This window comes from Argiope bruennichi, chromosome 6 (assembly GCF_947563725.1).
Source record: "Argiope bruennichi chromosome 6, qqArgBrue1.1, whole genome shotgun sequence".
Taxonomy (NCBI): Eukaryota; Metazoa; Arthropoda; class Arachnida; order Araneae; family Araneidae; genus Argiope; species Argiope bruennichi.
The window spans coordinates 53879706-53906692 of NC_079156.1; the positions used below are offsets into that span (position 1 = coordinate 53879706).

Consider the following 26987-nt stretch of genomic DNA (forward strand, 5'->3'; position numbering starts at 1 on the left):
TTTAAAAAAATAATACTATTGTTCTGACTTACTTACTTAATTATCTATAAATATCTTTAAAATATAACCATTAAAATTTATATAAAAAGATTAAAAGCACATTTACAACTGAAATGGAAGCAGGAAGCAGCTCAATTAATCAAGAGAATTTCGAAACCGAAACTTAAATTGGACACTTTCTTGCATTAATATGAATTTAGGATACGTTGAATGGTTTTAAATATTACTTTGTGAGTGGAGTTCCAATTTTTTTAAAAATAGATAATAGAAATTTTTGAAAGGACTTTTTTCTATCATTTCGTGATTTTTAAGAATTTAATAGTTTTGTAAGAGATTTTGTATTTTTCGTATGATTTAGGATTAATGGTTCAGCAGTTAATTGTTTCAATGTCCATAAAAGAAAAGTTCATTTTCAAAACTTTATTACCATCAAAATAAGATGAACCAGATATTTTGAATGTGTGAATAGAAATAAATTTTAGAATATTAATAAATATCAGATACATAATCAAGTAGTAAGTTTCCTTTCTAACGTGTTTAAGCTTTTATGACGAAACTTTGAAATAAAATAGGAATAATACAATTTAGGAGTATAATTAGCAAGATATTGTTCCTAAATATTTCGATTTTTTTTTCTGAAAGATTATTATTATTATTTTTTTTTAAATTAACATATTTAAAATTTTATATTTCTTACTTAAAATTGTTTGTAAAAATTGTGGATAGCATAAACATTTTTTTGCTGTCTACAGAATTAAGTTTAAAAATGCATTTAATGGTTGAACATCATGGAATATATTTTAAGCTATTTGTTTAACGTTTTTATAATTATATTTCATACTTATAAATCTTATTTTCAACATTTTTGCTGCTTTATTCATTTTTCCACATGCTATTTAATTGTATTTTAATAATGTGCAAAATTTAATCTTTGGATACAATGGGACCTGATTGTATAGTTTTAAACACTGAAAAGTCATTGGACATAATCTGAAGAATAATAAATTACTGAAAATATTAAGCAAAATTAAATTTTTAGGGGTAATAATGAAGGGTACTTGTGCAATAACGATATGCCGTTAGCAAATTTTTAATTTAAATATCTACCATTGATGACCTTTTGGTTTAACCCCATGTCATTTGTGAAAATTATCAATAGACTAATAAGAAATGTTTAGTGATTAGTTGCTGATTGCAATATATATGACATATTTAACAAGTAATTGCTAGCATGCCATTAATGCATAATTATTAATGAAGCATAAAAGATATATTTTCCAATTCTTTTACAATATTTGCTTTAAGATTATTCATTCTTATTGATCAAAATAAAATGATCATAATCAATGTATTCTAAAATTAAGAAAGATAATTCAAATGTTTTTTTAATATAAGCTATTTGCTTATGTTTAATGAAAAAGTAAAATAATGTGAGAAATATTGGATATTTCATCAATCTTTAATAATGAACTTAAAATATAGTATCAGCTAATCAAGACATTTGTCAATTTTAGCTAAATGATTTTGAATGAATAAAAAATGCATGTCTTTATGTAATAATAATTTTAGAAAGAAAAATAAGCTAATAAATAAAGAATAATTTTGGAGAAATAATAAAATTTAGATTTTATATACATCTTTAAAATGTATGGTTATATTTACGTAAGATTTTGATGATACTATCTCATGATCAGACCATAGTTGAGAAAATATTTTTCTTATATGAAAAATTTGAAGTTGAAAAACCTAAAGAGAAAAATATATTTTTTTAAAAAAAGTGTGTGATTTTAAATGAAGTGAAAAAAATCGAATAGAGCTGAAAATTTTCAATTAAAAAAGAAAAGAACTTGGATTATATGCAGAAATGCCTGCTCTAAATTTGTTAAAAACATGGATGAGCAGAGGTTACCTTCTAAAAATGATGAAAAGAATAAGGAAGGAAAGGCATTGCAAATGAACTAAAGGATTGAATTTTTAAAAAAAGGTGAAAATTGATGTTTTATATTCAGCAGAAGTCTGTTAACAATCTAGTTTAAAAGCAAAGAAGAGTAAATATTTTGAAAGCATAGTAAATTTAGGAATTGTGACTTATACAGAATTAACTTAAAATGTAAATTTAAGGTATTTCAATAGCACACTGTTTTCATTTTATTTATTTCAATATAAATAAATGTAATGTAAATTTAATGTAATATTTTTTATCTGTCTCTTGCATTTCCCCCTTCATTGCACCAAGAACTAGTCAAAAGTAAAGATTATTGTATGATCAGCATTTTTAAAATTTTGTTTAAGTTGAAATGTGAACATATCTGGGAATTGTGCACCCAGTAGTGGTTTATGCAAGATTAGCATCTAGTAGTAACCAAGTGGGATTAAGTTTTTTTAATGCTCTTCACTCATATACATAGAAATAATAACTGAGAAATTAATGACTTATTTCAATGTTATAAATTTTTGATTTCAGTGTTATAAATATTTTAATGTTGACAATATTTGCTTAAAATTCATCATTTATATTTTTATAACTTTATAGTTTGTAATTCTTGAATCTTCTAAAGAAGATCAGTGAATTTTTTTCCTTCTATAAGAGTGGGAACTTATGTTAAGCCTTTATCATTTCACTCACATTGCAGTTTTGATATATTGGGTTTTTAATTTCATTGTAAGCTCTACTGTTTCCTTGTCCTACTGGATCATGGCATGTTCTTCAACGTTAATTACTAACAGGGCAGATAAGTATAGGTAACCATATAAGTAATCTAAATGGATCAATTATATTTGTTTGGAAAAACGTATGGAAATACCTCTTTATATTCTCTCTAGACACATGGTATTTCATTTAGTTTTAATCAAACAGTTAATGTGTGCATTAATTAATTTTATATATTAATACATGAAATGTTATATTACATAGATGATTGACTGAAACATATTATTATCATTTCACTTGAAAGAAATGTATAACTTTTATTGTTCTTGAAAGAAATACATAATTAATATTTTCTTGAAAGAAATATGTAGTTACTATTAACATTAGACATTTTCTACAAACAATTTATAATCTTCCCCTACATGAGAATTTTCCAAAATGTGATAAAGTTCTTTTATTCATTTTATTTGATAGATAGACAATCTTATGAATTCTAATGCATTAAATAACAAATAAATTTCTGATATGGTTCAAATTTTACATATTCTTCTAAAAATTAAATACTTTAAAATAGTTATTGTGGAGTAAATTCAAAATTTTTATTTACTCTTTGATTTTAAAATAATTCCATTTCTACATTTGAATTTCTGTTAACCCAAATGCTTATTTTGTTGTTAATTTGATTATATATTCAAACATCTTAGTTGAAAAATAGGTGTAATTTGGTTTTAACAGCGACCAAAAAGCACCAAGAAAAAATTTTGCCAAAATTTCAAATTATACTCTAGTGCATATATATATATATATATATATATATATATATATATATATATATACAAAAGTGAAATTATGTGGAAATATCAATACACATGCTATATATTTTGATGATTGCCAAATTGACTAAAAAAAAAAAAAAAAAAAAAAAAAAACCTTTTTTCCCTCTTTTTGGTATCTGTTAAAATTGACAAGTACCGAATCTTTTTTTCATTAACAAATAACTTTTAAAAAACACATATTCTTAGTAATAAATTTTAAAATGTATATTACTAATTATTAAAGTTTTTTTTCCCTGTAGATTTTTAAAAGAATTAAAATTTAAATATCCTGAAAATACAAGAAGCATGTGAGAATGCCAGTATGCTGTCTTCCTGCAGCTTATCATTAATTACTTATAAGAGGAAATCAAAGTTTTCATTTTATGAAAGTCAAGAAAAATTGCTGATATTCTTCCTCCTGTGGTTGCACATTCAGTAGTAAAAAATAGAAACATCTTCTGGAAGTATGAATATACAGCGACTTTCTACAACTTTTGATGTCATTTTACATTACAGACAGGAAATAGACAAACTGGCTGGAATGTATATAATGAAACTTTATTCAGAAGTAGAAAAGAAGAAGAAGATAATGACTAATCAGAAATGTTCTAAAGATTTGGAACAATTTACACATAACTTGTCATTACAATTAAAACAATTTGAAAAAGTTGTTAGTAATTTAAAGGCTCGTCTTTCCTCTGTTTATACCTTGGTTCTTGAAGATGCCATTCAGTACTCAGAAAAAGTTAGAAAGGAACTTCTACATGAATGCAAATTATTTGAAAACTTCTTTCAAGCTTATGTATTCCGAGATGACATAATAAATGTTTTAAAAGATGATAAAGTGGCCATCATTGTTGCAGAAAACTCTTTTTGCTTTAACTTTATTTTACCACCTCTTATCCGAATTGCATTCCCTCATAAATCTGTCATATCTTGTGAAAATTGTGATATATTGAAATTAAGACTTAGTAATTGGTTATCTAATTTCTTAAGTGAAAAAATCGGTACAGATTTATTTAATGAAAGAAGAATGGCTACTCATATTTCATGTCTTAATGAAAAGCAACTACTAAACTATTTTGTAGATAGCAGATTTGTTGTTAAGCAAGCATTTGTTATTTTTAATGTTCCCTTGGTGAGATCAATTGAATCTGATCTTTTGCTTTCGTACCTTCGAGATATGATTGTGGCCAATGAAGATTCAAGATTGATTTTATTAATATCACCATATTCAGATTTAAAGAATTATCGAAACTATTTCTCTAAAATTATTCAAGTAGTTAGAGTCTTGAAAGCACCTTGTATTTCTTATCCTGTTGAAACTGTTTGGAAAAATAATGCATTAACTCCTTTGGAAGATTATGTTTCACATGTTGTTAACACCATTATGAGTATCCTTGCATTACATAATTTTGGAGACATTCTAGCATTCCTGCCAGATATCAATGATCTCAAACAAGCATCAGAAATGCTAAAGGAACAGTTGAAAAAATTTCTTTATAACAACGTTGAGTATTATTTAATACATGAAAATGCTATCTATAATTTAGATTGTAGTATCTCAACAAATTTAAAAAGAAAAGTTTTTCTTTCCACAGAATGTTCCGAAGCAATTAATTTTCCTTCTTTGAGGTTTGTTGTTGATAGTGGAATTAGAAAACATGTCTTTTATGATAATTTATTAAAAATAGATGTATTAAAAATGACTTTTATTTCTTGTTGGGAAGCCAAGCTGCGAAAAAGTCTGGCAGGGAGATTTAGTAATGGGATTTGTTATAGAATCTATAATCTATAAGGAAAATTATTTCATGGATATGCCATGGAAAGATTGTCCAGAAATGTTAAGAGTGAATCCTTACAATACTATGATAAAAATTATCCAATACAGATCTGGCAAAACCTTGCAGTTTGTAGAATTTTTCCGAAAGGATATTCTACATGATCTAGTAAATGATTTACGAAAGTATGAAGCCATTAAAGATAATAGTCTTACTCCAATGGGAAAAGATATGGGTAAACTTCCATTTCATTTGAAATATTCAAAATTACTTCTGTTAGCTATAAAAAGGGGGTTTGCTTTTGAAGCAGTGGTACTTACTGCATTTTTCTGCAATAAAAGAAGAATTTTTTGCCATACTTTTAATGAAATGCAGCAAAAACTGATTGATGCTATGAAACTTCAACTGACTATAAATGAAAGTGATACTTTATTATATCTTTCCATTTACAAGGGTTGGACAGAAAACAATTTTAGCTCTGATTGGTGTAAAAATCATTTTATTAACCCTAACACCATGAAAAAAATTCATTCTTTCGTATTAAAAATTTGTAATATAATATATAATTATCTTGGAGAAAAAGTTATCCCCAAGTTTTCAGACTTTCAAAATCACTATTTGAATTTGATTGAAATCTTGTTTGAATGTTTTTATACTAATTTATGTGTTCATACAGGTCATTTCAAGAGTGGGTATAGAATTTTATCCTCTTCTTTATTGGCTTCCATTAATTCAGAATCTGTCACTTATCAAACTGAAAGTGAACCACAATTTATTCTTTATGATCAAATTATTTGTAATAAAACAACTACTTTGTTTCATATCACAGTTGTACCAAATGATATAATTATGAAGGGACTGGTGAATGGTATGCTGCCATATAAAAAAAAAGATTTATTTAATTCAACATTAACATGCAGAACAATTGACTCTGTTGGAGAAGAGCTGATGAATGACTTGTTGCTTGGTCCAGATTGTGAAAATTTGAGAAAGATTGAAAAAAATATTAAAAAAGAATGTGGTAGTAATTTGATTTTTTTAGAAGTATCTATACATAAAGGATGTGTTTATGTTTATGCACTACCCGATTATATTGATTTTGCCCAGAGTTTCATTCAGGATATTTTGAAAAGTAAATTTGATGATATATTAAGTGAGAACCAGTTAGAAACTTTGGAACTTAAATATAATCAAAACAAGATTTGTTTCGAAATAAATTGGTCAAAAGGTGCTGTAGCAACAGATCTCTATCAAAAAACTCAATCTGAAATACTGAATACTCTACATAAAGATATTAACTCTGAATGTGTAGATAATATTGCTGATGCACAATATTTTCCTTACCGGTTGTTTATTTCTTGGATAAGGCGTCCCTGTTCTGGAAAAGGTTATGTTAATTTTAATTGTGCAGAAAATTTCAGGATTGCACGTAAGTTAGCTTTGAGAAAGATTAGAATTTTTTAATGTGATATATTCATTCAAACTAGTAATAAAAAGGAAAATCAGTTGTATATTACAGGTTTGCCACCAGAAACAAATGCTAAAGAATTAAAACAAGAACTGCAACTTTTGATACCCGATTCTTTGATTGATAGCATTGAACTGGAATACAAACCCCCATTTAAAATGGTAGAGGATGATATGCTTACAATGAGATCAATTATAATTGATGCATGCAAAAAAGTTACTTTTCATGGGGATTTTAATGTGATAATTCCAAAACCAAACCCCAAAGATCTCGACATGGTAGTTTATATTGATGTGCTAAATAATGAAGACTTGAATTTGATTGGGGATGCTTTGTCTGGAGTTGTTGTGGAAAATAAAAAATGTATAACTAAAATTATGTATAATCTTGTTGTTAAATGTAATAAAGAACTTTGTAAAGTTCTAAAACATGCTTTCATTACTGAATTGGAACAGGTCAAACAGGATGTTAAAAAACTCTTCGAGAATAATAATGATTTTGAAATTGGCTTTAGCATCGATTTAGAAAGTGAAGAGAAAGCTTTGATTAAAATAACATCAAATAACAATGAAGTATTGTCTCTTTTACACAGGAAAGTTAATGATTTACTAGCAGGTGATGTGTTAAGTTCGGAAACAATTAATGATTTAGAAAATATATTTTTTTATGGTGGGCAGATATGGTTAAAAAATTTAGAACAAGCTGAAAATGTGCATATTGTAGTGGATAATAAAAAGAAAACACTTACTTTATATGGATCTCATATTGCATGTGATAATGCGAAATACCAAATTACTTTGTTTCTTGAAGATGCTGATAATCATTTGATTCAGACTATTTCTTTAACAACAGAACAGAATAACAATATTTTATTAAAAGCCTTCATCAAAAAATATAGTATGAATCTGGATAATTTTATTCAATCTTGTGATCTATATTCAGCTGCCTTGGATATTAAAGCTCACCAACTACTCATTCGAGGTAGTGCAGGGAGTATAGAAAAAGTAAGAATTACAAATTTTCAGTATTGGAATAATGACAAACTCTGTTTAAAAAAATCTTGAAAATAACCACCAAATAAAAATACAGCATAGTTTCAAATAGTTCACAATATTTATTTCTAGCACAGTGATGCATGCAAAAATTCATATTTGTTTACAATTTCACAAACAAGGCAAAAAGTATAAATAAAAAATTATTTACATTTCACAGTACCTTATCATATTTGCTCCTTCAACACATTTGCTCCTACTAATAATAAAGATACATGAATATTTGTGCTGGCACTCTACAGGTCAGACCATTTGACATTTAGCTACCTCTATACTAAATATATTACAAATAAATATATATACCTTGGAGTGAGGAAATGTGTACCTCAAAACAATTTTGTTTTGAAATTTTTATTAACATTTTAATTAATTAAAAGTTAAGCTGAATTTTTTTCATTTTTCCCACAAAAATTTTTAAAAATATTGTTGCTAAAAAATGTATTGATTATTTATTATAAAAATGTTTACCTAATTTCCAACAATATATTTACCGTAAAATTCAATTTCTGTTCATTGTTTTTTTTCAAATATTTAATCATGTGATTTTCTCCCGTTCTTAAAAAAGGATTCTGTTAATTTTTTTAAAAAAATTTACAAGACAAAAAAGCAAAGTAGCAATATTGCAAAATTTTAAAAGTAGATGATTTGGATGTTTATGTTTTTAATAGCGCTATGAAATTTTGTTACTATTTCATGAGAAAGGTTTGTGTACTTAATAAACATAACATAAGAGAGACAATTAAAATGATACAGCTTTAATGTCAGACAATTTGGCAGAATCATGGACATAAAGTTATGTCTAAAATAAAAATAAAAACTAATGTTTTCAATAAAGCAGCTGGTCACCTGAACCAACTAGTTTAAAAATATTAGATATAAAGTTCTTTGAGAGTTTTCTAAAAAATCAGTGTTCATTTTTTGGTACATGTAACACTATTTGAAAGAAAATATTGCCGTTTTTATGAGTGCTAGATTGATGCATAAGTTTAGGGTTCTTGGAAAAGGATTCTGAAGAAGCATTCCTCCCCCCCCCCAAATAAAAAAACCCGGAATCTTTAAAGTGAATGAGTGTTATATATACTAAATATATTACAAATAAACTTACTACATCCCCCTATATTTAAAATACTTATACCTCATTAAATCTGCCATTTCATGTTGGCAATAATTCATGTCCTACAATCTGGCAGGATTTCAGTAAGAATATATGATCCAAAAATTTTACTAACATTTTGTTTTATAAAATAAATGCCTTTTCTTTATCAGTACAACATCTACTAAGATTATCAATGTCCAAGGCTATTTCATGTTCTGCTTAACAATTATTTCTTTTGGAATAGTATATCAATTCTTAAAGTAAATTTTTGTTCCTAAGAAGTTAAAAATTCTTAATCTAGATTAGAGAAAGTGAAAAGGAAAGAAAGAAAAATTCCAAGAGTTTTCTACCCTGACTATACTCTTTCGTATTATAAATAGTAGCAGCATGAAGTTGTTATATAAAATTGAAAAAAAAAATGTAATCTTAGCAATAAATTCATTTTCAAGAGAGAATGCCCACTGTTTTTACTTTTAAAAAGGATACTTTCATTTAAATAAATACTTCAGTAACTACTGTAGATTGTATTTTTGATGACTTCCTCATGCTTATAGTATCTCTTCTGATAAACAATAGCAAAATGAAGTTAGTATGTGTAATAAAGAAAAATGTAATATTAGAAAACTATTGAAGTTTTTGTTTTTAATTCAATTCTTTATTGTTTGTTTTCTCTAGTTAAAGGTGCAGTAATTTTTGTTTTTAAAATCAAACACCTTCTTTTAAATAAATGTCCTAGTAAATGCAGTAGATTACATTTTTTGTATTTTTTAATGTTAAAAATTAATGTAATCCTTTGGTCTGCCCAAAATAATGTTAACTGAATTTTTTATCACTGACAGTTTTCCCCCCACCTCTTCTAGAATAAATCCCCATTGAATGTTTGAATTAAAAAACTTTTGTTTTTGAATTTGAGTTTTTAATTTTCATTTCAGACCAAAAACTTAGGTACAGGATATACATGATAAAAAAAAAAAATTATTGGCATCATGCTCAATTTTTAAAAAGTAATTATTTAATGTTTAATATTTTTGCTCAGTTACTATTGTTCTAATAACATTTTTTGGAATGATAATTCAGAATTAGATGCATTTTTACATGTCTAAATAACATTGCTATATAATTTTATAGGACGGTCTATTAATAGGCACAAGAAACACTGTACAAAATATATATGCTGATTTTATTACTGTATTTTTTAAAAAAAGCTTGTCTCAGTCAGCATGAGATTTAAAATGAAATGACTGACAAAATTCTTGATCATTGGTAATAAAGAAATACCTGTAAAAAAATATAAATATGTATATATATACCAGTTTACTAATATCTTTTAATTTATAATATTTGGGACTGTGAATATTTTTTTTAACTAATCATCTCAATACCATTTGATTTTTTTTTCTTTTCTTTTTAAGGCTGAAAAGTGTATAAAAGCTTTATCTGATGAATTAGATATAATCATCCCAGATGTGGAACAGTCACATGAAATTTGTCCTGTTTGTCTCGGTCCAGCATATAATTTAACTTTTCGTCTTGAACACTGTGGGCATTTATATTGCCTTGAATGTATACAAGCTCTAATTGAACAAGCACAGTTTCCTCTTCGTTGTTGTGATGAAGTAAGAATACAGTTTTTGCTTCATTATTTTTATGTATTTTGTTGAAAATATGTATAAATATTAATGTTTTGTGCTTTGGAGTCAATTGATTTGATTTTGCGAATATTTGGTACTCAGCAGTAATTGTTATAAAATGAATTAAAAGTTTGTCTTAACGTAGGTAGGTAGTAGATGCTGAAAATTTAATGTTAAAGGTAGTAGATGCTAAAAATATAACATGTATCCAGTTATGTTAGTTTTATTTCTTTTAGTTTCATTTCATATTTTGTAACAATTATTATCATTAAACAATGTGATAAATATTAGAAAAAATTTCTAGAAATGAAATTTTAGGAACAGGTAACTATTTATTTCTGTTATATTGTATTTCTTTTATTTTATTATAGTTTTTACAAACTGCTATAAAAGATATCTAGAATTTAAAAGCTCATGCAAAAATTAAAATAATTTAGAAACAAAGTTTATGTTTAATTTATAAGTTACTATTTAGTTTTTTAAAGTTGTTTATATTATCTGTTACAACTCTTTTTAAATAATAAGGGGTCTTATTTGCTTATCTCTATGTTCTTTTAATATCTATCTACTGCATACTTGACTATTTTGTCAAGATAATTATCTGATTTTTTGGAAGAGTTTATTTTGCTCTGAAATTTATTAATAATGTAGTTTCAACATGATGGGCCTCCAACTGTCAGGTATTTTCAACTATGTACTTTTTTAACTTTTATATTTTTGAACATCATTGGATATGGAATGGCCACTGTAATTACTAGAATTAAATCTGTTACATCATTGACTTTGAGGTTACTTAAAAAAAGTAAAGTCCATGCATAAATGAGAATTAATGAATACAGCAGATATTATAAACATATTATATGGCATATAATAAATATGTTATATTAACATTATTGCTCAATTTTCTAGAATTCATTTTATGTGTACATTTTTATTTTTAAGCCTCCTTCCCCCCCAAAAAAAAATTGTTTTGAGCAACTGTTATTATCAAGTGACTTTTATTGCAAGTTTATAAAATTATTTATTACAATCAGTTTTTAAATAATATTTCATTATGCAATAAAATAATTTCTTTTCATTATAATTTTTTGTTACATAAACTGTTATTTTTTTATTAATCATTGCAATCAAGCTAAATATCTGTTCTATTCTTTTCTGATTTAACCTATAAAAAATTAAAATATAATTTCTTCAATTTCACCCAAATATTTTACTTTTACAAAAGCTGGAATTTTTCCTTGAAACAAATTTTTATGTTAGTCCATTGTTACTTTTGGTTTTAATTACAAGGCATTGAACTATTGTATGTGTTAGGATATCAAGAATGTTTGTGCTAAGTATGACTAAAAAGACACGAAGATACATAAAACTATTTTTCATAATCTTTTGACTTACATACATCTTTATTTCATTTAAGGCATCTTTCCTTTTTGGAAATATAAGTCTATCTCTAACAATTTTGAAATTCATCTTTTGGACCATAATTAAAGTGAACACCTTATACATTTAAAATAAAATTTTCTAAAATGATTCATTCAAAGTATAATTTTTACAAAATTTTATATATTTTGTACAAATGTTTAAAAGTAATGAAGTGAAGTAATGAAAATTTATTTTAATATTTCATCCTATATTGATAATTCTTTCACTATTTCTTATTGCTGCTGAATTAGTATTAATGAAATGATGTTTATTTTTTTAGTTTTGATCTGATGTAAAAATAATTTTTGCATCATAATATTTTTTTTAAGTTATGGGGGAAAATGCCAAATTTTTGTCATTAACTGAAATTTATTTTAAAAATCATTCCAAGGTACATATTCCCAAATTATATCTTACTAAATTTGGTAGCACTAGGTCTGCAGTCTGTTCTGTAAAACAACAACACAATTATCTTTTCTTAGTAATAAAGATATATTCCATTGCTATTTGTTACAATCATACTTCTGAAAAGCCAAATTTTGTGATTTCATATAATATTGTTTCTAGGCAATTTCACAGTATGACTAGTACAGGCATAGATGGAGAGAAAAAATATATATGTTGCTCTGGTAAAGTGAAGAAAGGAATACAGAGAGATCAACAAAAACTTGTAATTTTGTAATTGTTTTGTGAGAATCAAAATAATTTCATTATGAAGGCAGTGATAAGTTGATTTTATCTGACATAGAATATTTCTTAATTCAATACTTGGTAGCTTTTATGAAATAATTTGAGATTTCTTAGAAATATACTATTTATAAACTGTTTGAAAATGATCATTAATGTGATGGTACAAAACAATATTATTCATTTATTTGATTAAATCAAAATTTATCATTGAATTTGGCCTTCTAAGATCAAAATATTGCAGTATTTATTTATAATCTATTTGAATTTTCTCTAAATTGTTTTACAGCTCTAAAAATTATATTGATTTAATCAATGACCATCTTATTGAGACATAGGTTTTCCTCAAAGTGGAAAAAAAAAACTATTAATAGAGATTCAGCATTGAAACAAAAACAGTTTATCTCATTAATCATTTTCTCTGTTGAATCTGAATTAGTTAAAAAAAGCAAATGATGATATCACTAACGAATTTGCTATACAACATGTAAAAAAAGGAAAGAAAAATTACACATTATGACTCTATACTATTAAGTCTCATATTAATTTGTATATTTTATAAGTTTATGAAACATTATTTGAATTTGATTTACTGCTTTTTATGTTATTAAAATGTTAATTTTATAAGAAATAATTTTAATTTTTTATCATTTTCATGTATTTTTAAGCACTTCTGTGCCAATTTAGCTGTCTAATGAATAGCAAAATACAGTAAATCATTTTGTTAGATGAAATTTTTTCCAAGACTTCATATATTAACTTTGCACCAAACTCTACTTTTTGAGATAATTCTTAGTTTAAGAATAATTTAATCACTGCATAATACTTAAAAAAATTTGCAGCTTTTTTAACATGAAATGTTGTGTGTGCGTATAAATATAAAAAAGCAATTAACAGATCAGTTTTGGAAGGAAAGAGGTGCAATTTACATTATCAAAATGAAATGATAATGTCGGGTATCTTACATAGCCGATGATCTGTAGCTTCATTATCTAATAACTCAATGAATATATTTATAAAAATTTGTGCAACGTTTTCTTTGGTAGAATACAAAATGCTGGTGAAAGAGAAATTCTTATTCTGCTTTTATTAATCAAACTTTAAAATTCATTCGTTTTTCAAAATCATTGTAGATTGAAAGTGTTTAATGTGTTAAAAGATAAAATATATCCCTTAGATTATTTTGCATTGCATTTGTCGGGGAGGTTCCCACTTTGAATACTATGGAATTTTGTATTTCTTTTGTAGTGCTATATATCAAATAAAGTATTTTATATATTTCTTAAATATATGATACTGTTTTAATTATTTAAATTTTCAATCCACAGAATTGTTTGAAAGATATAGTTGTCAAAGATATCCGGAAAATCCTGAAAGATGACCCTGTTAAGATCAAGGCTTTACTTGAAAAATCAATGAAAGATTACCTTGAGAGGAACCGAGAGAACATTTTTTATTGTCCAGCCCCATATTGTTTAATGTTTATTTATAAAAAGGAGTTGTCAGATAGGATTAACTGTCCTCTTTGTAAAAATGACATTTGTACCAAGTAAGTATGTAAATTTTTAAAGAATCGTCTTCAATTTGAACTACAATATTGTAATCAGATTTCACCGCTTTTTTAAATTGATATTTAATTCTGATGAGTTGCTCATTTAAAAAGTTTTTCTTTGAAATTTTTTTTTTCAGCTTTTAACAATTAAAAATAAATTTCTCTATTAGTAAGCTTTTAGTCATATTTGGGGGTTTAAAAAATTAAATACCAATAAATGAAAGGTTAATGAAAATAAGTTAATGTATACAGTATATATATATTTCTAATTTTATACTGATAGAATGTAAGAAATTGCTGTGTTTTAAAACTGAGGAGATATAATCTGCACCAGATTAAGCTAATAGAGATACTACTATTTTATGACTTTTTCAGCGTCAATGGAAGTTGAAAATATTAATGTAGAAGAAGAAAAAGTCCTGAATTCTTATCTTCTTGATTTCATTTCCAATCATTTATCTCTTTAATCTGGAATTTTTTTCCTTTTCTATTATATTTATATACTGACCTGATTTACTAAAATGGGGTGAAAATATATTCATATCTAATTGTGATATCTATTTTTATGTTAATTATTATGTTCAATAGCCAATTTATAAAGTTATTTTCAAGTTTCATCTTTAATTGTTTTTAAGAGAGAAAGCAAAAGGAACACACCTGGATGAGGCAAAAGAAGAGAAATTTTGCAGAATGTATTATTAAGTTAATGTTTTATTGATATAGATAACATTCTAAGTTATAAAGGTGAAGCCATATATATAATCAATTCAGAGTAAACTTAATTTAAACTCCAATTAACTTGGCAGGAAAAATATTTATGCAATTCTATATACACATAAAATTCTATTTATTGGCTTTCAGTATTTAAATTATCACACAGTAAAAAAAATATCTATAATTTTAAAGTAATATTTAAATGCTTTCAAAAGAAAAAATTCTAAATACATATTTTTAAAATTATGCAATCTTTTCCCTACTTGTTGCATTATTAAATAACCATCCATTTAGTAAAAGACAAATTTATACACTTCATTACTAAACAATTTCTCCACTTTAACATTTACCTCTGTTGAATCGAAATATATCAGTTGACAGATGCTTAGAATGGTTGCCATGATTATTTTTCCTGCTCGGTGCAAATTGTGCTGCATAATTCATTTTCTTTTTAAATCAGTAGAAGAATGTAATAATATTTCATTAAAGAGCCATTTTTTGCGTGATGTAGTGCAAGAATGAAATAATTTAAAGATAGTTTAACACTTGATGTTCATGATGAAGATAGACTAGGGAGTGACTTTGCCACTAGTAAAACCTTATCAGTGAGTTACCAAATATTTCCAGAAAGACTAGTAAAACCTTATCAGTGAGTTACCAAATATTTCCAGAAAGATGGAAGTTCACTTATAGTGAATTATCCATGGCTTTTCCAAGACCAGTTCATTGCTATTGTAGTAAAAAGTCCACACTACTTTATGCTCAATGGATTTCCAAAATATTATTTGAGGATCATTTTGTTGCATGGAATCTGCCTTAAATTATCTCGCCTCTTATGCTAATGAAGTGGAAGAATTTTCGAATTTTTTGCAACATTGATGGAATTTGTTGTTCAGAATAGAACAATCCAAGCAGTGAATGCACACTCTCTAAACAAATCCTAAAACTTTCAAAAAGCATTCAGAAAAAGAAAAAAAAAAAAAAAAAAAAAGAGGGATGTATGTAAAAGAGAAAGAGTATGACTATCATTTTCTGAGATCAAAAAGATGTATTGCTTGTGGACTTACTGATGACTACGACCATTGCAGATACATGTAGTATTAGATGAAGAACCATTTAAAATAAAAAAAGTGATGTTTTATCTTCAGAAATCATATTGGTTTATAGCAATTCACAACTATGTACTACTATAATAACCTCAAAGCTTCCTGCACAATTGAATTGGAATACCACTTTGGAGATTGAAGAGAAAAAAAAATTGCTCCTCAAAGATTTTAAGAAGGCAATGATTTAAAACTGTAAAACAATTTTTACTGTCATTCTGTAAACAATTTTTCCGTAAATTGTTGCATTTACTTTAAATATAAATTTAGAAATTGATCAATTAATCTTATATTGAGTTTTTAATTTTCATATGTTTATTTTCTATTGATTCTTGCTGCAGAGGTACTTAGAAAATATGAAACCTTTGAAATAGTTTGGGAAAAAATATTACTTTTAGCTGTATTACTTTAAGGCAGAAAAGTTTAAAGTAATATGGTCGCATTATATGAAAAATCAAATTTATAGTTGTTTTATCTTATTTCTTTTCTAAGGTGCAATGTTATATACCATGGTGGATATAACTGTGAAATGTATCAGAATTCAAAGAAAGATCCGGACTACTCATTTAAGGTATTAAATATCTTTTTTCTATAATTTTTTTAAAACAGAGAATTTTTATTGTGTAGTTAGATTAATTTTTATTTTAAAAAAATCATATTTTCCATTGTTATATAAGGACTTTGTTGATGGAATTGTATTTTAAACAATTCAGTAGATATGGGTAATATAAAACGGTCATGATTAAAGTAACCTTTTTAGAAAAGTTTGATTTTATATTTCAACATATTGTCAAATCACATATTTGGTTTATTGGGTTTGTCTCTGTTAAAACAAAATACCAACATTCAGATTATTCAGCAATTTTTTAATTTTATCAGATAGTTGGTCCTGCACAGTTTTCATTTGTGGTGACAGTATAATTTTCATTTTAAACAAATTATTTCCTTAAATCTAGATGAGAGAGAAAAGGAAATTAAAAATTTGAGATTAAAATGTAAAATGTGTTAATTTAAAGCTGGCTTAGTTTAAATTTATCTTCTTATCTTGCTACCTGATTTTAACGCTTATTTCATGATAAAAACTTTTTTTTTTTATATCATCTCTGGACACAAAAGGCAACATGTTGACAATTAAATAAACCTTTAATAATTTCCTAGATAAGAGCTATAATCTGTATATTAAAAACAACTTCATTAATATATTGTAATTTTGATTTGCTTTATAGTATAGTGTTAGCAGGCTTAGTTGAAATTTATCGTCTTATCTTGCTGCCTGATTTTACCGCTTACTTCATGATTAAAACTGTTTTTTTATCATGTTTGGACACAAAAGGCAACATGTTGACTACTAAATAAACCTTTAATAATTTCCTAGACAAGAGCTATAACCTGTATATTAAAAACTTCATTAATATGTTGTAATTTTGTTTTGTTTTATAGAATAGTGTTTGAAAAATATCCTTCCCTTTACAGGAAGGATCCTTAATTCTTAATAGATTTTAATTTTTATATAGTTGTAGAGTTTTATTGAAAAGGTGCATAATAAATCCTTCCAGCCCATATTTTTTATTTATTATGTTATGTAAACAGATATCATTACAAAGGTGATTTCTTCAGATTGAGGGATCTTTTAATGTATTTAAATTAATAAAATATCAAAATTAAATGTTTTAATAATTATAATACTTCATGAATACTTAAGCATTATCTCATGTATATCAATCACAAATATTTGCTTAGAATTGCATTACCCTCCCTCCATTAAGTAAGGGGGAAATTCTAAAATATTTTTTTTAAATGACTCTTTGTAGAGGATGCTAATTTCATTTACTCTTTATTTCACTGTATAAAATTCATTTTATATCTGATTAAAAAAGCAGTATTTTAATTCTCTTCATTTTTGTTAATGTTTCATATACTACTTTATGTGTTAGATTTTGGTAAAATTAATAGTTCATTTTAAGCAACTTTTGTCTTTCTTTGAAGTTCCATGAAGGTTATTTTAGGACATATTATGTCATTTTGAACATCATAGGGCTTTAATTCTTAAATTTCTTAAGGGGTTATTAATCTTTTTGAAATTTCATACTACAAGAACATATATATATATATAGTTATGAAAATATTCTCCAATGGAAATTTATTGCATTCAAAATAGAATATTTATAATCAAAGAATCAAATATTTTATTTTTGCATAATTAAGTTATATATAGGATTGATGATTTTACATCGCACTGAAAATAGTACATAATATACATAGTATTGTAGTGATAATTTTGTATCAAAATTAAAAAGATGACTGCATCTAAATGATCAGTAAAACCAAAGTGCATTTAAAATACTTCAGTTCTGTAGAAATGCAAGGATGTTAGAAAAAAAAGAGACCTTGCAACATAATTTGCATTATTCAGTCATTTTAATTTAATTAGATAAATCACCAGACTCTACAGAATTGAAAAAAATTCAGATATATTTAATTTTTTAAACATTCTTTAAAAAGTTGAGGCTAATTTTTTTTTTTTATCAAGGATTCAGTAGATGAACCATTCATTTGAAAAATAAGCATGAAAAAAGGAATATGCTATTGGAGTGACCTTAAAGTTTTTAAACTTAAAACACAACAAGGGTTATCCCTCTTTTCCTCTCATTTAGATAAATTAGTCCATCAAAGCATGTACCCACATCACATTTGTTTATGAGTCAAAATATCATTCTTCCAGACTGCAGAATCGCCATCACTCCTACATTTCAGAAATTAATTAATAAATAGTTGCAAAATTTTTAATTTACCTACAAGCTCCTACAAATTTAGTTTAAGAAATCATATTCTTTCAGAAGATTGCATTTTCCTTCCATGCTCAACACACCGTATTTGCTCTTCATGAAACTGATGATATTCTTCACTCACAGCTCATTGAGGCTGAAGTGGCCTAGTATTAAGGTCTCTTTCTTCGGAATTGGAAGATTTCAGGTTCAGAATAAACATTGTATAAGTGGGTCTGATGTACGTTAGATCCATCAGGCAAAGCATCTTCCCACTGGTGTGGCATGGAAGTTTAGAGAGGAATGTGGCAATTCAGGTATCACCCTCATCGTCTGACTACAAATCTAAATTACAAGGTCCGTCCCAAAATAGCCCATGAATTGCTTTAAATCGGGATATTAATATAACTGAACTGAACTGAATTGAATTGAAAAAAAACACAGCTCATTGATCGGAAGAGAGTAAGAACTGCAGAATTAGGAAGGAGGGTTGGTTCAGTGGGAATAATGGTTTAAACAAAATCGTTTTCCTTTTCTCCAACGCCAATCTTTGACTTTCTTGTCCCATATTGAAATTGATCTTCACGAGCGAACTGTTGTAAAGATCAATTGATGTTATATTCACAACAATTGGCTGATTTTGTATGTATTTAAATACAGGATATCCATCTTTTGATCAGTATAATTGATTTGTTGCTACATCTGTGATCATTACATGCGATGGCTAATGTAAAAGTATATATTGTATTAAATAGAGGACAATAACACTTGGTAGCAATTATTAACATTTATGAGATTAAGATGATAACTGATCACGTTACTATAATTAATTTTGATAATCAAAAGTTAAAATTATAATTTTCAAGTGTAAATCAGTTACACTGATGTTCTGTATTTATTTTTTAATTTATAGGATGTCTGAAAATCCAATTTTGCAAAGATATGATATGTTGAAAGGCTTTAGAAATAATGATAATTTAGAATAATAATCATGCAGTTTTTCAGAAAAAACATTGCATGATTTTTTTAAAGCTCATTTATGAGATTTCTTTCACATAGGAAAAAAAAAAAAAAAAAAAAAAAAAAAAAACCATCCCTAAAATAGTTTTTTTTTTTTTTTTTTTTTTTTTTGAAACTGTGAAACATTTTGTAGCACAATATCCTAAAAGTGACAGTCACAACAGGCACCAGTTTAAGAGGTACACCAAAAACAAATATATATATATATATATATATAATGCCTGAATTACAAATATTAAAATGTAAAAAGAAACATCATTCCATATTTGTTTTGAACATTCATTTAAATTTCTGCAAAAGCTGCACTACTATCAAACTCCTACTCAAAGAGAAGATATATAGTAGCATTGAATTTAGCATACAAGGTTTTGATGGAATAAAGCCCCAAGATGGAGATCTGAATGAATAAGATGATGAACTTCCATGTATATTGATTCTGTATGCTTGGAACAACTTTCAGTAAAAAAAGCAGCAAGTTAAAAAACATTTGAAGGTATTTTGAGTTCTTTTTGTCATTAAAACTGTAATACCAGTATATTAAAAAGTTCACATGATATTCGATTTCTGCTATTTTTTAAGAATAGCAGTTTTTTTGATAGTGTGTAGTAAATTTTGATTTAGTTAACTTAAATCCTGTTCTGAAGTATCATGTAAAGTATTTTGGCACTGACCTCATAATTTTATCATGGTCAGATGATAAGGGTTCTGCTTCTTCCCTCTCCAAATTTCCTCAGTATTCCTGTGAGAGGATATTTGATCCAACAGATTAAACATGCTTTGCATACTCTGTTACTTGAGAATTCTTTGATGAAATAAATCTCAAATATAAAACTCTCCAGCACAAAACAAAAAAAAAAAAAAAAAAAAACCTTGCCACTACTGTCTATTAATAAATTTTGAAATGTAAATGATGGTGTTAATTAGTTAAATTGGGGATTTTTGATAATTATTTCCTAATTATACTAAAAAGAAAGATATAGTCAAGGGGGAAAAAAAAGAAAAGAAAAAACTCTGATCCTCTTTTAACTTGCCAGACACTCTGATTTTTAAATGATTATTATTATTTGCCTTAAATTATAGTAAATTTATTTTGTAGATATGGCAGAAAACTGTTTCACAATGTAAACAATGTCCAAGATGAAAAACTGCAATTGAGAAAGTTGAAGGCTGTAACCGCATGAGATGTAGTTCTTGCTGTGGAATATTCTGTTGGATATGTTTAAAGGTATTTGGAACTATTAATGAAGCTTATGATCATATAGATGCTGCTCATCCAGGATTGTTATTTGCCTGAAATAACATTAAGTAGTTATCAATGAAAGATTGCTAATAAAATGAAAATGTAGTTGAATTTACAAAATCAAGTGTAATAATTTATTATGAATCAGTCATATGCGAGATGATGTGCAAGAAAATATGTGATAATCTGTTGAATCTATCTGCAAATCTTTTTTCTCATTTGTAGTTCACTATTTATAGACTTTAAGAATAATTCAATATTTATATAAATTTAAATAATTGTATGATCAAAAAAATATTGTTGTTTCAGTAATTTCAAACATGGAAAAAAAATCATTGTTCAGTGCAAATAATATATAAAATGCAACGCATCAACTGAAAAAATTGTTGGAAGCACTGGCATCATCTTTGCATCCTGAAAGGATTCATTTAAATATGAAGGAATTCCATCTTCAAATTGAGCTTTATTCTCATGGATATTTCTCATAACTGAATTTTACATGTATAAAATAGCATTGTGTAGTGCAAGAAAATAATTCAGTCAATTAACTGTGAAATTAGTATATTTTTATATATGTGTAGATTCATTGTTTTGCTCATCTGACATATTGATCATTATTTTGCAATAAATTTAATACATGACAAGTGTACCAATTTTCCCCTAGTTTTTTTTATAGCTTTTTGTTATTTAAAAGTTGTATATTTTAGTATATCACTTTGATGATTTTTTTTTTGTATTTCTTTTAAAACTTATTTTGGGTTTTATATGTATTTATGTACATATAAAAATCATATGCATATTTTGTGTTTACTTGTTATCATTATGTCAATCTAAATAAAAATGGCTTTTTTTTATTGCATTCACATTTTTTATGCAATTTAATATTTTTACGAAGTACAAACCAATTTTAGTAATATGGAAACTATTGGGAAATTACCAATATTATAGATATTCTCTTTAAAATGTTTCTATAGTAGGATTCAGAATTTTGTTTTAAAGAAATTAGTTAAGAAATTTTATGAAGATATAAAATTTGGAGCCACTAAATCCTGACTGTGCAATAAGATTTGTTAAACTATAATATAGATAAAAGACTATAATTTCACTTTAAATAATTTGCAATAATATTAAACTTGACCATAGTGATCACAAGTCTATTTTCCCTTTCTTAAAAAGCAGGAAGCTTAAATATGATAGGAAAGATATATAACAAAAATTTCATTTAGTCTCATTTATTCCTAATAGGCTCATTAAAAGATTTAATAGGCTCATGTCTTAAGTCTTAATAGGCTCATTAACAGATTGCAATGCATTATTTCACAAGAAAGAATGAAAACACAGTTATATAAGACAGACAAAGGCTACACAAAAACATAACTTGCTGAAATCAACAACACACAAAGGAAAAATCAATATTAAAATAACACAAAGCACTCAAAGAGAATTCACTTGACCACCTCTTGTATTTAAGCCTTCATTTTTATAGCATCTTTGAACAGGGCATCGAAAGACCTAGAAACCCCCTGTATCTTGCCTGCTGATAGATATATCAACATTCCTGCATATTTCATAATCTTCATTTTTGAGGCAGAGATTATTTTCCCCATCCATTAAAGATATTTGTAAAACTGTCTTCTTTATTATGAGACTAATTTAGCAAGGAAGCGATTTTACCATTTCCTAATACTGTTGCTCTCTGAAAAGATTGCACTCCCCCTCCCTTCAGCCTCATTATAGAAAACTATGAGGCTGTGACAGAAATGTTTAAAATAATAAAACACACACTATATGAATGAATAGAAAACAAAAATTGTAATCTGTTAATTTTTTTTTTCTTCTTTTGTTTAAAATTTATGTAATAATTAGAAATAACCAAAATATTGCTACCCAGATTTGAAGACAAAATTATATTTTGGAAGAATATGAAAGAAAAGGTAGGCAAATGAAAAAAAACAAAACACAGAATTTGTTTTTAATAACAAATTTATAGTATTTTATTTTGCATGCAAAGTTAATTTTCTGAAAATGAAAGAATGATTCTATTGGAAAGTGAGTTTCTAATAAAGGTCCATGCTAAAATGCTACAGAAATTGCCCCTGCATTTATTGAAAAATAAAATCAAGTATCGATTTAATTTTAGATCATTAATTTTAGGACTTTTTATATTTTAAAATTAGTTTGTTCATGTTTGTAGTCCATTTTTTTTTCAATTTTGCAATACCAAAATGTAGCTAAGAAAAAGATAGAACCCACATTATTTAGTCACCATCTCCACGGATCGCCATTTTAGAGGGATAATTTTCCTTCTGCCTTGATGTGGACCTCGGAAACCATTTAAAAAAAAAAAACTGAGTGGTCTAGGCAGCCAGGTCATGTATAAAAGAGGTTGTGTATATAACAAAAAATTATTGCTTTTTTATTTATTTGTTATAGAAAATTCAGGGACATTTGAGTTATTCTTTGCGAGAGAGTTTCCTTTATCTCACATTTACATTCTATGGGACTCACACTATCCATTTGTCATTGGGAAGATGCTTCGCTCTTCATATTGCAACATTTGTGAAAAAAGGGTTCTAAGTAAACAGATCCTAATAGATTTATGACATGGAAGTGCATTTCAGAAACTCTAAATCCTTACTAGACAAATATTTCGAACAGTTAACATAGATTGTGACAACAATTTAGAAAAAAACATTTCCATTTCAATATGGAATGTGACTTGAAACTGAAAAAGTATTCTGTTACAGTGTATTAAGTGACATTTATACTACATTCATTCAGAAAAGGTATGCATTAAAACATTATTATTATTATCGAAGCTGGCTAATTTGAACATTCTTAATTCTAATTCATCAGAAATTTGATTTGTTTTTCTCTAGGCTCTTGAATATCCTATTAATATAATTTTAAAATATGTTATGTAAGACAGCTTTACTTTATTTAGTTTATCAAAGCTAAAAACACAAATTTTAATTATTTTAAATAAATTCATGAGTCAGTGCCATACCAAGAAATTAATTTTTTGTAAAGGTGTACGCATATATCGCCAGTACTATGAAAGAAGCAATTTCTTTAATTTAAATTTGGTAAAACCTAAATAATACTCTATATCAATCTTATCTTTCTTATTTAGAACTGTTAATTTTATCAAATTAAAACAATTAGAAAAGCAAAAGAACATTTAAGAAAAATAATGAAGATACCAGAACAAAAAATCTCTACTTGCCCGAATCGGTTGAGTCCAATATCACTGAAAAACAAATAAAATTCGTTTAATATTCGAAAAAAACTTACTTTACCACTAATCATTATTTAAAAAGTTAAGAAAAAGCATTTTATGCACATTAGTTTTTACAAAATAGTTGCTCATTGTTTTTGTTATTGCAAAATATGTAAGATTTTTTTTTTCACTTATAAATTTCCCACTTATATTCATTATATCCTCATAACTTCTAAACAGTGACAACTTATACCATAAAATTGGTGTCTAGGCAAGGTTGTCACTCAAATATGGAAAAAAAAAAATTCTCTTTTTTTTTTTCTTCCCCTGTACTCAAGATAAGAGAAAATACATGAATTGTGTTCTTGTGCTATTTATAATGGAATATGGTTTTAAGGAGTGGAAAAAGCAAGGAAAGAAAATAGCAGTGTAACATTATAACAGCATATAAAAGGAAGGTTTATATTTAATTTAAAAAAAAAATTATTTAAAATTTAGCAAGACAAAATTTATATATTAAGGGGGAGATATATTATTACCACTCATGCTCTTTAATTGTAAATCACACAAAATTAAGCACTCGGGTGAAATAAAACACAAAACTTTTTTTTTTAATCATTTAATAATCACTTGACAAGAAACATTACAAAACAAGATTTTATTTATTTACTTATTCATTCTTGCCAATTCAAGTAATTGGGCATCAATCTTTGCAGATTTTTCAGCCATCAGTTTCATGGCCCTAATCCATAAAAAATAAGGTACGAATTTCTGTATGACGTAACCCACATTTTTTGGTTATTTCACTTTCAGTAAACATACGTGAAAATATTTCCAATATGTCATTGAATAAATTAAAGAGCGAATGTGATGCAACAAGTTCTAATGTCCATTAGTATAAAAAAGACAGGATTTATAACTTTAGTGGTCAGTAGTTGAAAGAAATAAAGCTATTTATAAAGTTTCCAGTTTTTTTGTAAGCAATAGCATAGAAATCCTATAATACTTCCTTTTTAATTATCTAAATTGTTTGCTTATCTTACTGTACCAATATTTGCTTGGTATATCATTTAGCCTCTTTTTAAATCCATCTTAAAAAATTTGATGATGTATATTAGAAAGTAAAATTAAAATACAAATATCTGGATATTTAAAAAAGTTTTTATTTTTTATTAAATAAATTTGAATGTCAGAATTTTTTTATAATTGCATCAAAGCTGATTGTTTCTCACTAATTATTTTTTATTTTCATTAAATTCCTAATAAGAATATTGTAAGATACTGAAATTCCAGTGAATGGAATCATTTAAGTTATATAACATTTACCAAAAAAATTATATTTAAATTTTTCTTATAATTTCTATTAGTCATGAAATAATTCACATTATCATTTTATATTTGCACCTTTTTACATTGAAAAGTAATATATTATAATAACACTTTGCTCCTAAATATTGGGAGCAGCCAAGAGACTGGAAAAAACATAAAACTAGTGAAAGAGAATAACAGCTATTACTCAGAGTTTCATGCTCTAATTATGAATAAAGACAGAAATTTAAATGTAAAGAGTAGATTGATATAACTATAATTTCAAAAAAAGGCAAAGCCATTTTTTTTCAACTACTATGGTTAATATTTAAAGAATTTAATATTTAACTGACGATGAAATAAGACATAAGATATACTGACTATACACACTTCATTCAAAATGTTAGATATTATATGCTGTTATATTTGGTGAAACTATCTCTGCTATTTGCTGAGCTATAAATTTGTTATAAATCAAAACACTCAACTGGTTTTGCAGACACTGTTGAATCAATACATGACAGCTCAATCATGATATACAAGACATTGATATAGTCAGCCATAAGCTCTGTTGTCATAGACAATATTGTGAAAGTTTTGGAGCTCATTAAATTGCAGACAAATAATATACATTTAGAGCATCTATTTGCCAAAAGGCAACAAATTGTTCCAGTCGAATAATTCCCTTTGCCACAAGATCACAATCATATTTCTACAGTTTCAAAAACGTGATTTGGATTTAACATACATTGTTAGTTCATTGCTTTCCAAAATCTAATTCAAGTTGAGAATCTGGGTGATGTCATGGACTGCCTCCAAACTGACAATTTTATACTGTACTGAAAGACTTGTGTGCAGACATATGGATTCAGCTGTAAATAGAAGCTCACTGAATCTTATATATCCAAGCTATTGTGCAGTACAGAATTCATAATATTTTGGTTCTTCAGGGTATGTGCTGCATTTCAAAGCCCTCCCAACTAAAACAATCATTCAAAAGTTGTCATGGTTTTTTTTACATATTACTAAATTTAATTCCTGAACAGAAGCATAATAAAGAAATTTGACTAAGTATTTTAATAAAGTATATTTTATATTTACTATTCTTGCTCACTTTTACAAATCTAAAAAGAATTTAGATTTTGCAAAATTCAATAATGTTTTTACTTTTTTTTCTTTCTCCTTCTTTCTTTTTACGTTTCATAATTTCTTTTATTTAAATAAAATTTTGATAGTAATGACAGTATTTAATAAATTTTAAAAGAAACTTTAGATCAAAATTTTGTTGACCTTTTAAACTAAGTCTTGGAACAAGGCTGTAGATCTGAATTTGGAACTGCTAAGTGAAAGTATTCAACCCATCACTAAAATATATATGCTTATTCATGTTGAAATGATTTAAAGTTCGATGAAATCTTTCAGCTGGTCATTGCTAGGAAATAAATACTAACAGCTTAGCTAAA

At 26.3% G+C, this 26987-nt stretch overlaps 2 protein-coding genes across 2 annotated transcripts; both read left to right on the forward strand.

Annotated features, from left to right (window-relative positions):
* The first annotated feature begins 381 nt into the window (after positions 1 to 381).
* On the forward strand, positions 382 to 5385 carry LOC129972740 (uncharacterized). Its single transcript, XM_056086983.1, has 2 exons — positions 382 to 515; positions 3726 to 5385. The coding sequence occupies exon 2, from the start codon at positions 3932 to 3934 to the stop codon at positions 5261 to 5263; it is 1332 nt and encodes a 443-aa protein (XP_055942958.1). The 5' UTR covers positions 382 to 515; positions 3726 to 3931; the 3' UTR covers positions 5264 to 5385.
* A 1343-nt stretch (positions 5386 to 6728) lies between these two features.
* Positions 6729 to 21689, forward strand: LOC129972739 (uncharacterized). Its single transcript, XM_056086982.1, has 5 exons — positions 6729 to 7718; positions 10275 to 10478; positions 13931 to 14151; positions 16464 to 16542; positions 20853 to 21689. Exons 1-5 carry the CDS (start codon positions 6873 to 6875, stop codon positions 20895 to 20897), a joined length of 1395 nt encoding a protein of 464 aa, XP_055942957.1. The 5' UTR covers positions 6729 to 6872; the 3' UTR covers positions 20898 to 21689.
* The last annotated feature ends 5298 nt before the right edge of the window (positions 21690 to 26987 follow it).

Excerpts from the sequence above, each read along its gene's own strand:
- LOC129972740 (XM_056086983.1), top strand. The coding sequence starts at position 3,932 with ATGAATATACAGCGACTTTCTACAACTTTTGATGTCATTTTACATTAC.
- LOC129972739 (XM_056086982.1), top strand. The coding sequence starts at position 6,873 with ATGGTAGAGGATGATATGCTTACAATGAGATCAATTATAATTGATGCA. Across the intron at positions 10,479-13,930 it reads CTCTTCGTTGTTGTGATGAA|AATTGTTTGAAAGATATAGT; the intron begins GTAAGAATACAG and ends TTCAATCCACAG. Across the intron at positions 16,543-20,852 it reads ATCCGGACTACTCATTTAAG|ATATGGCAGAAAACTGTTTC; the intron begins GTATTAAATATC and ends TTTATTTTGTAG.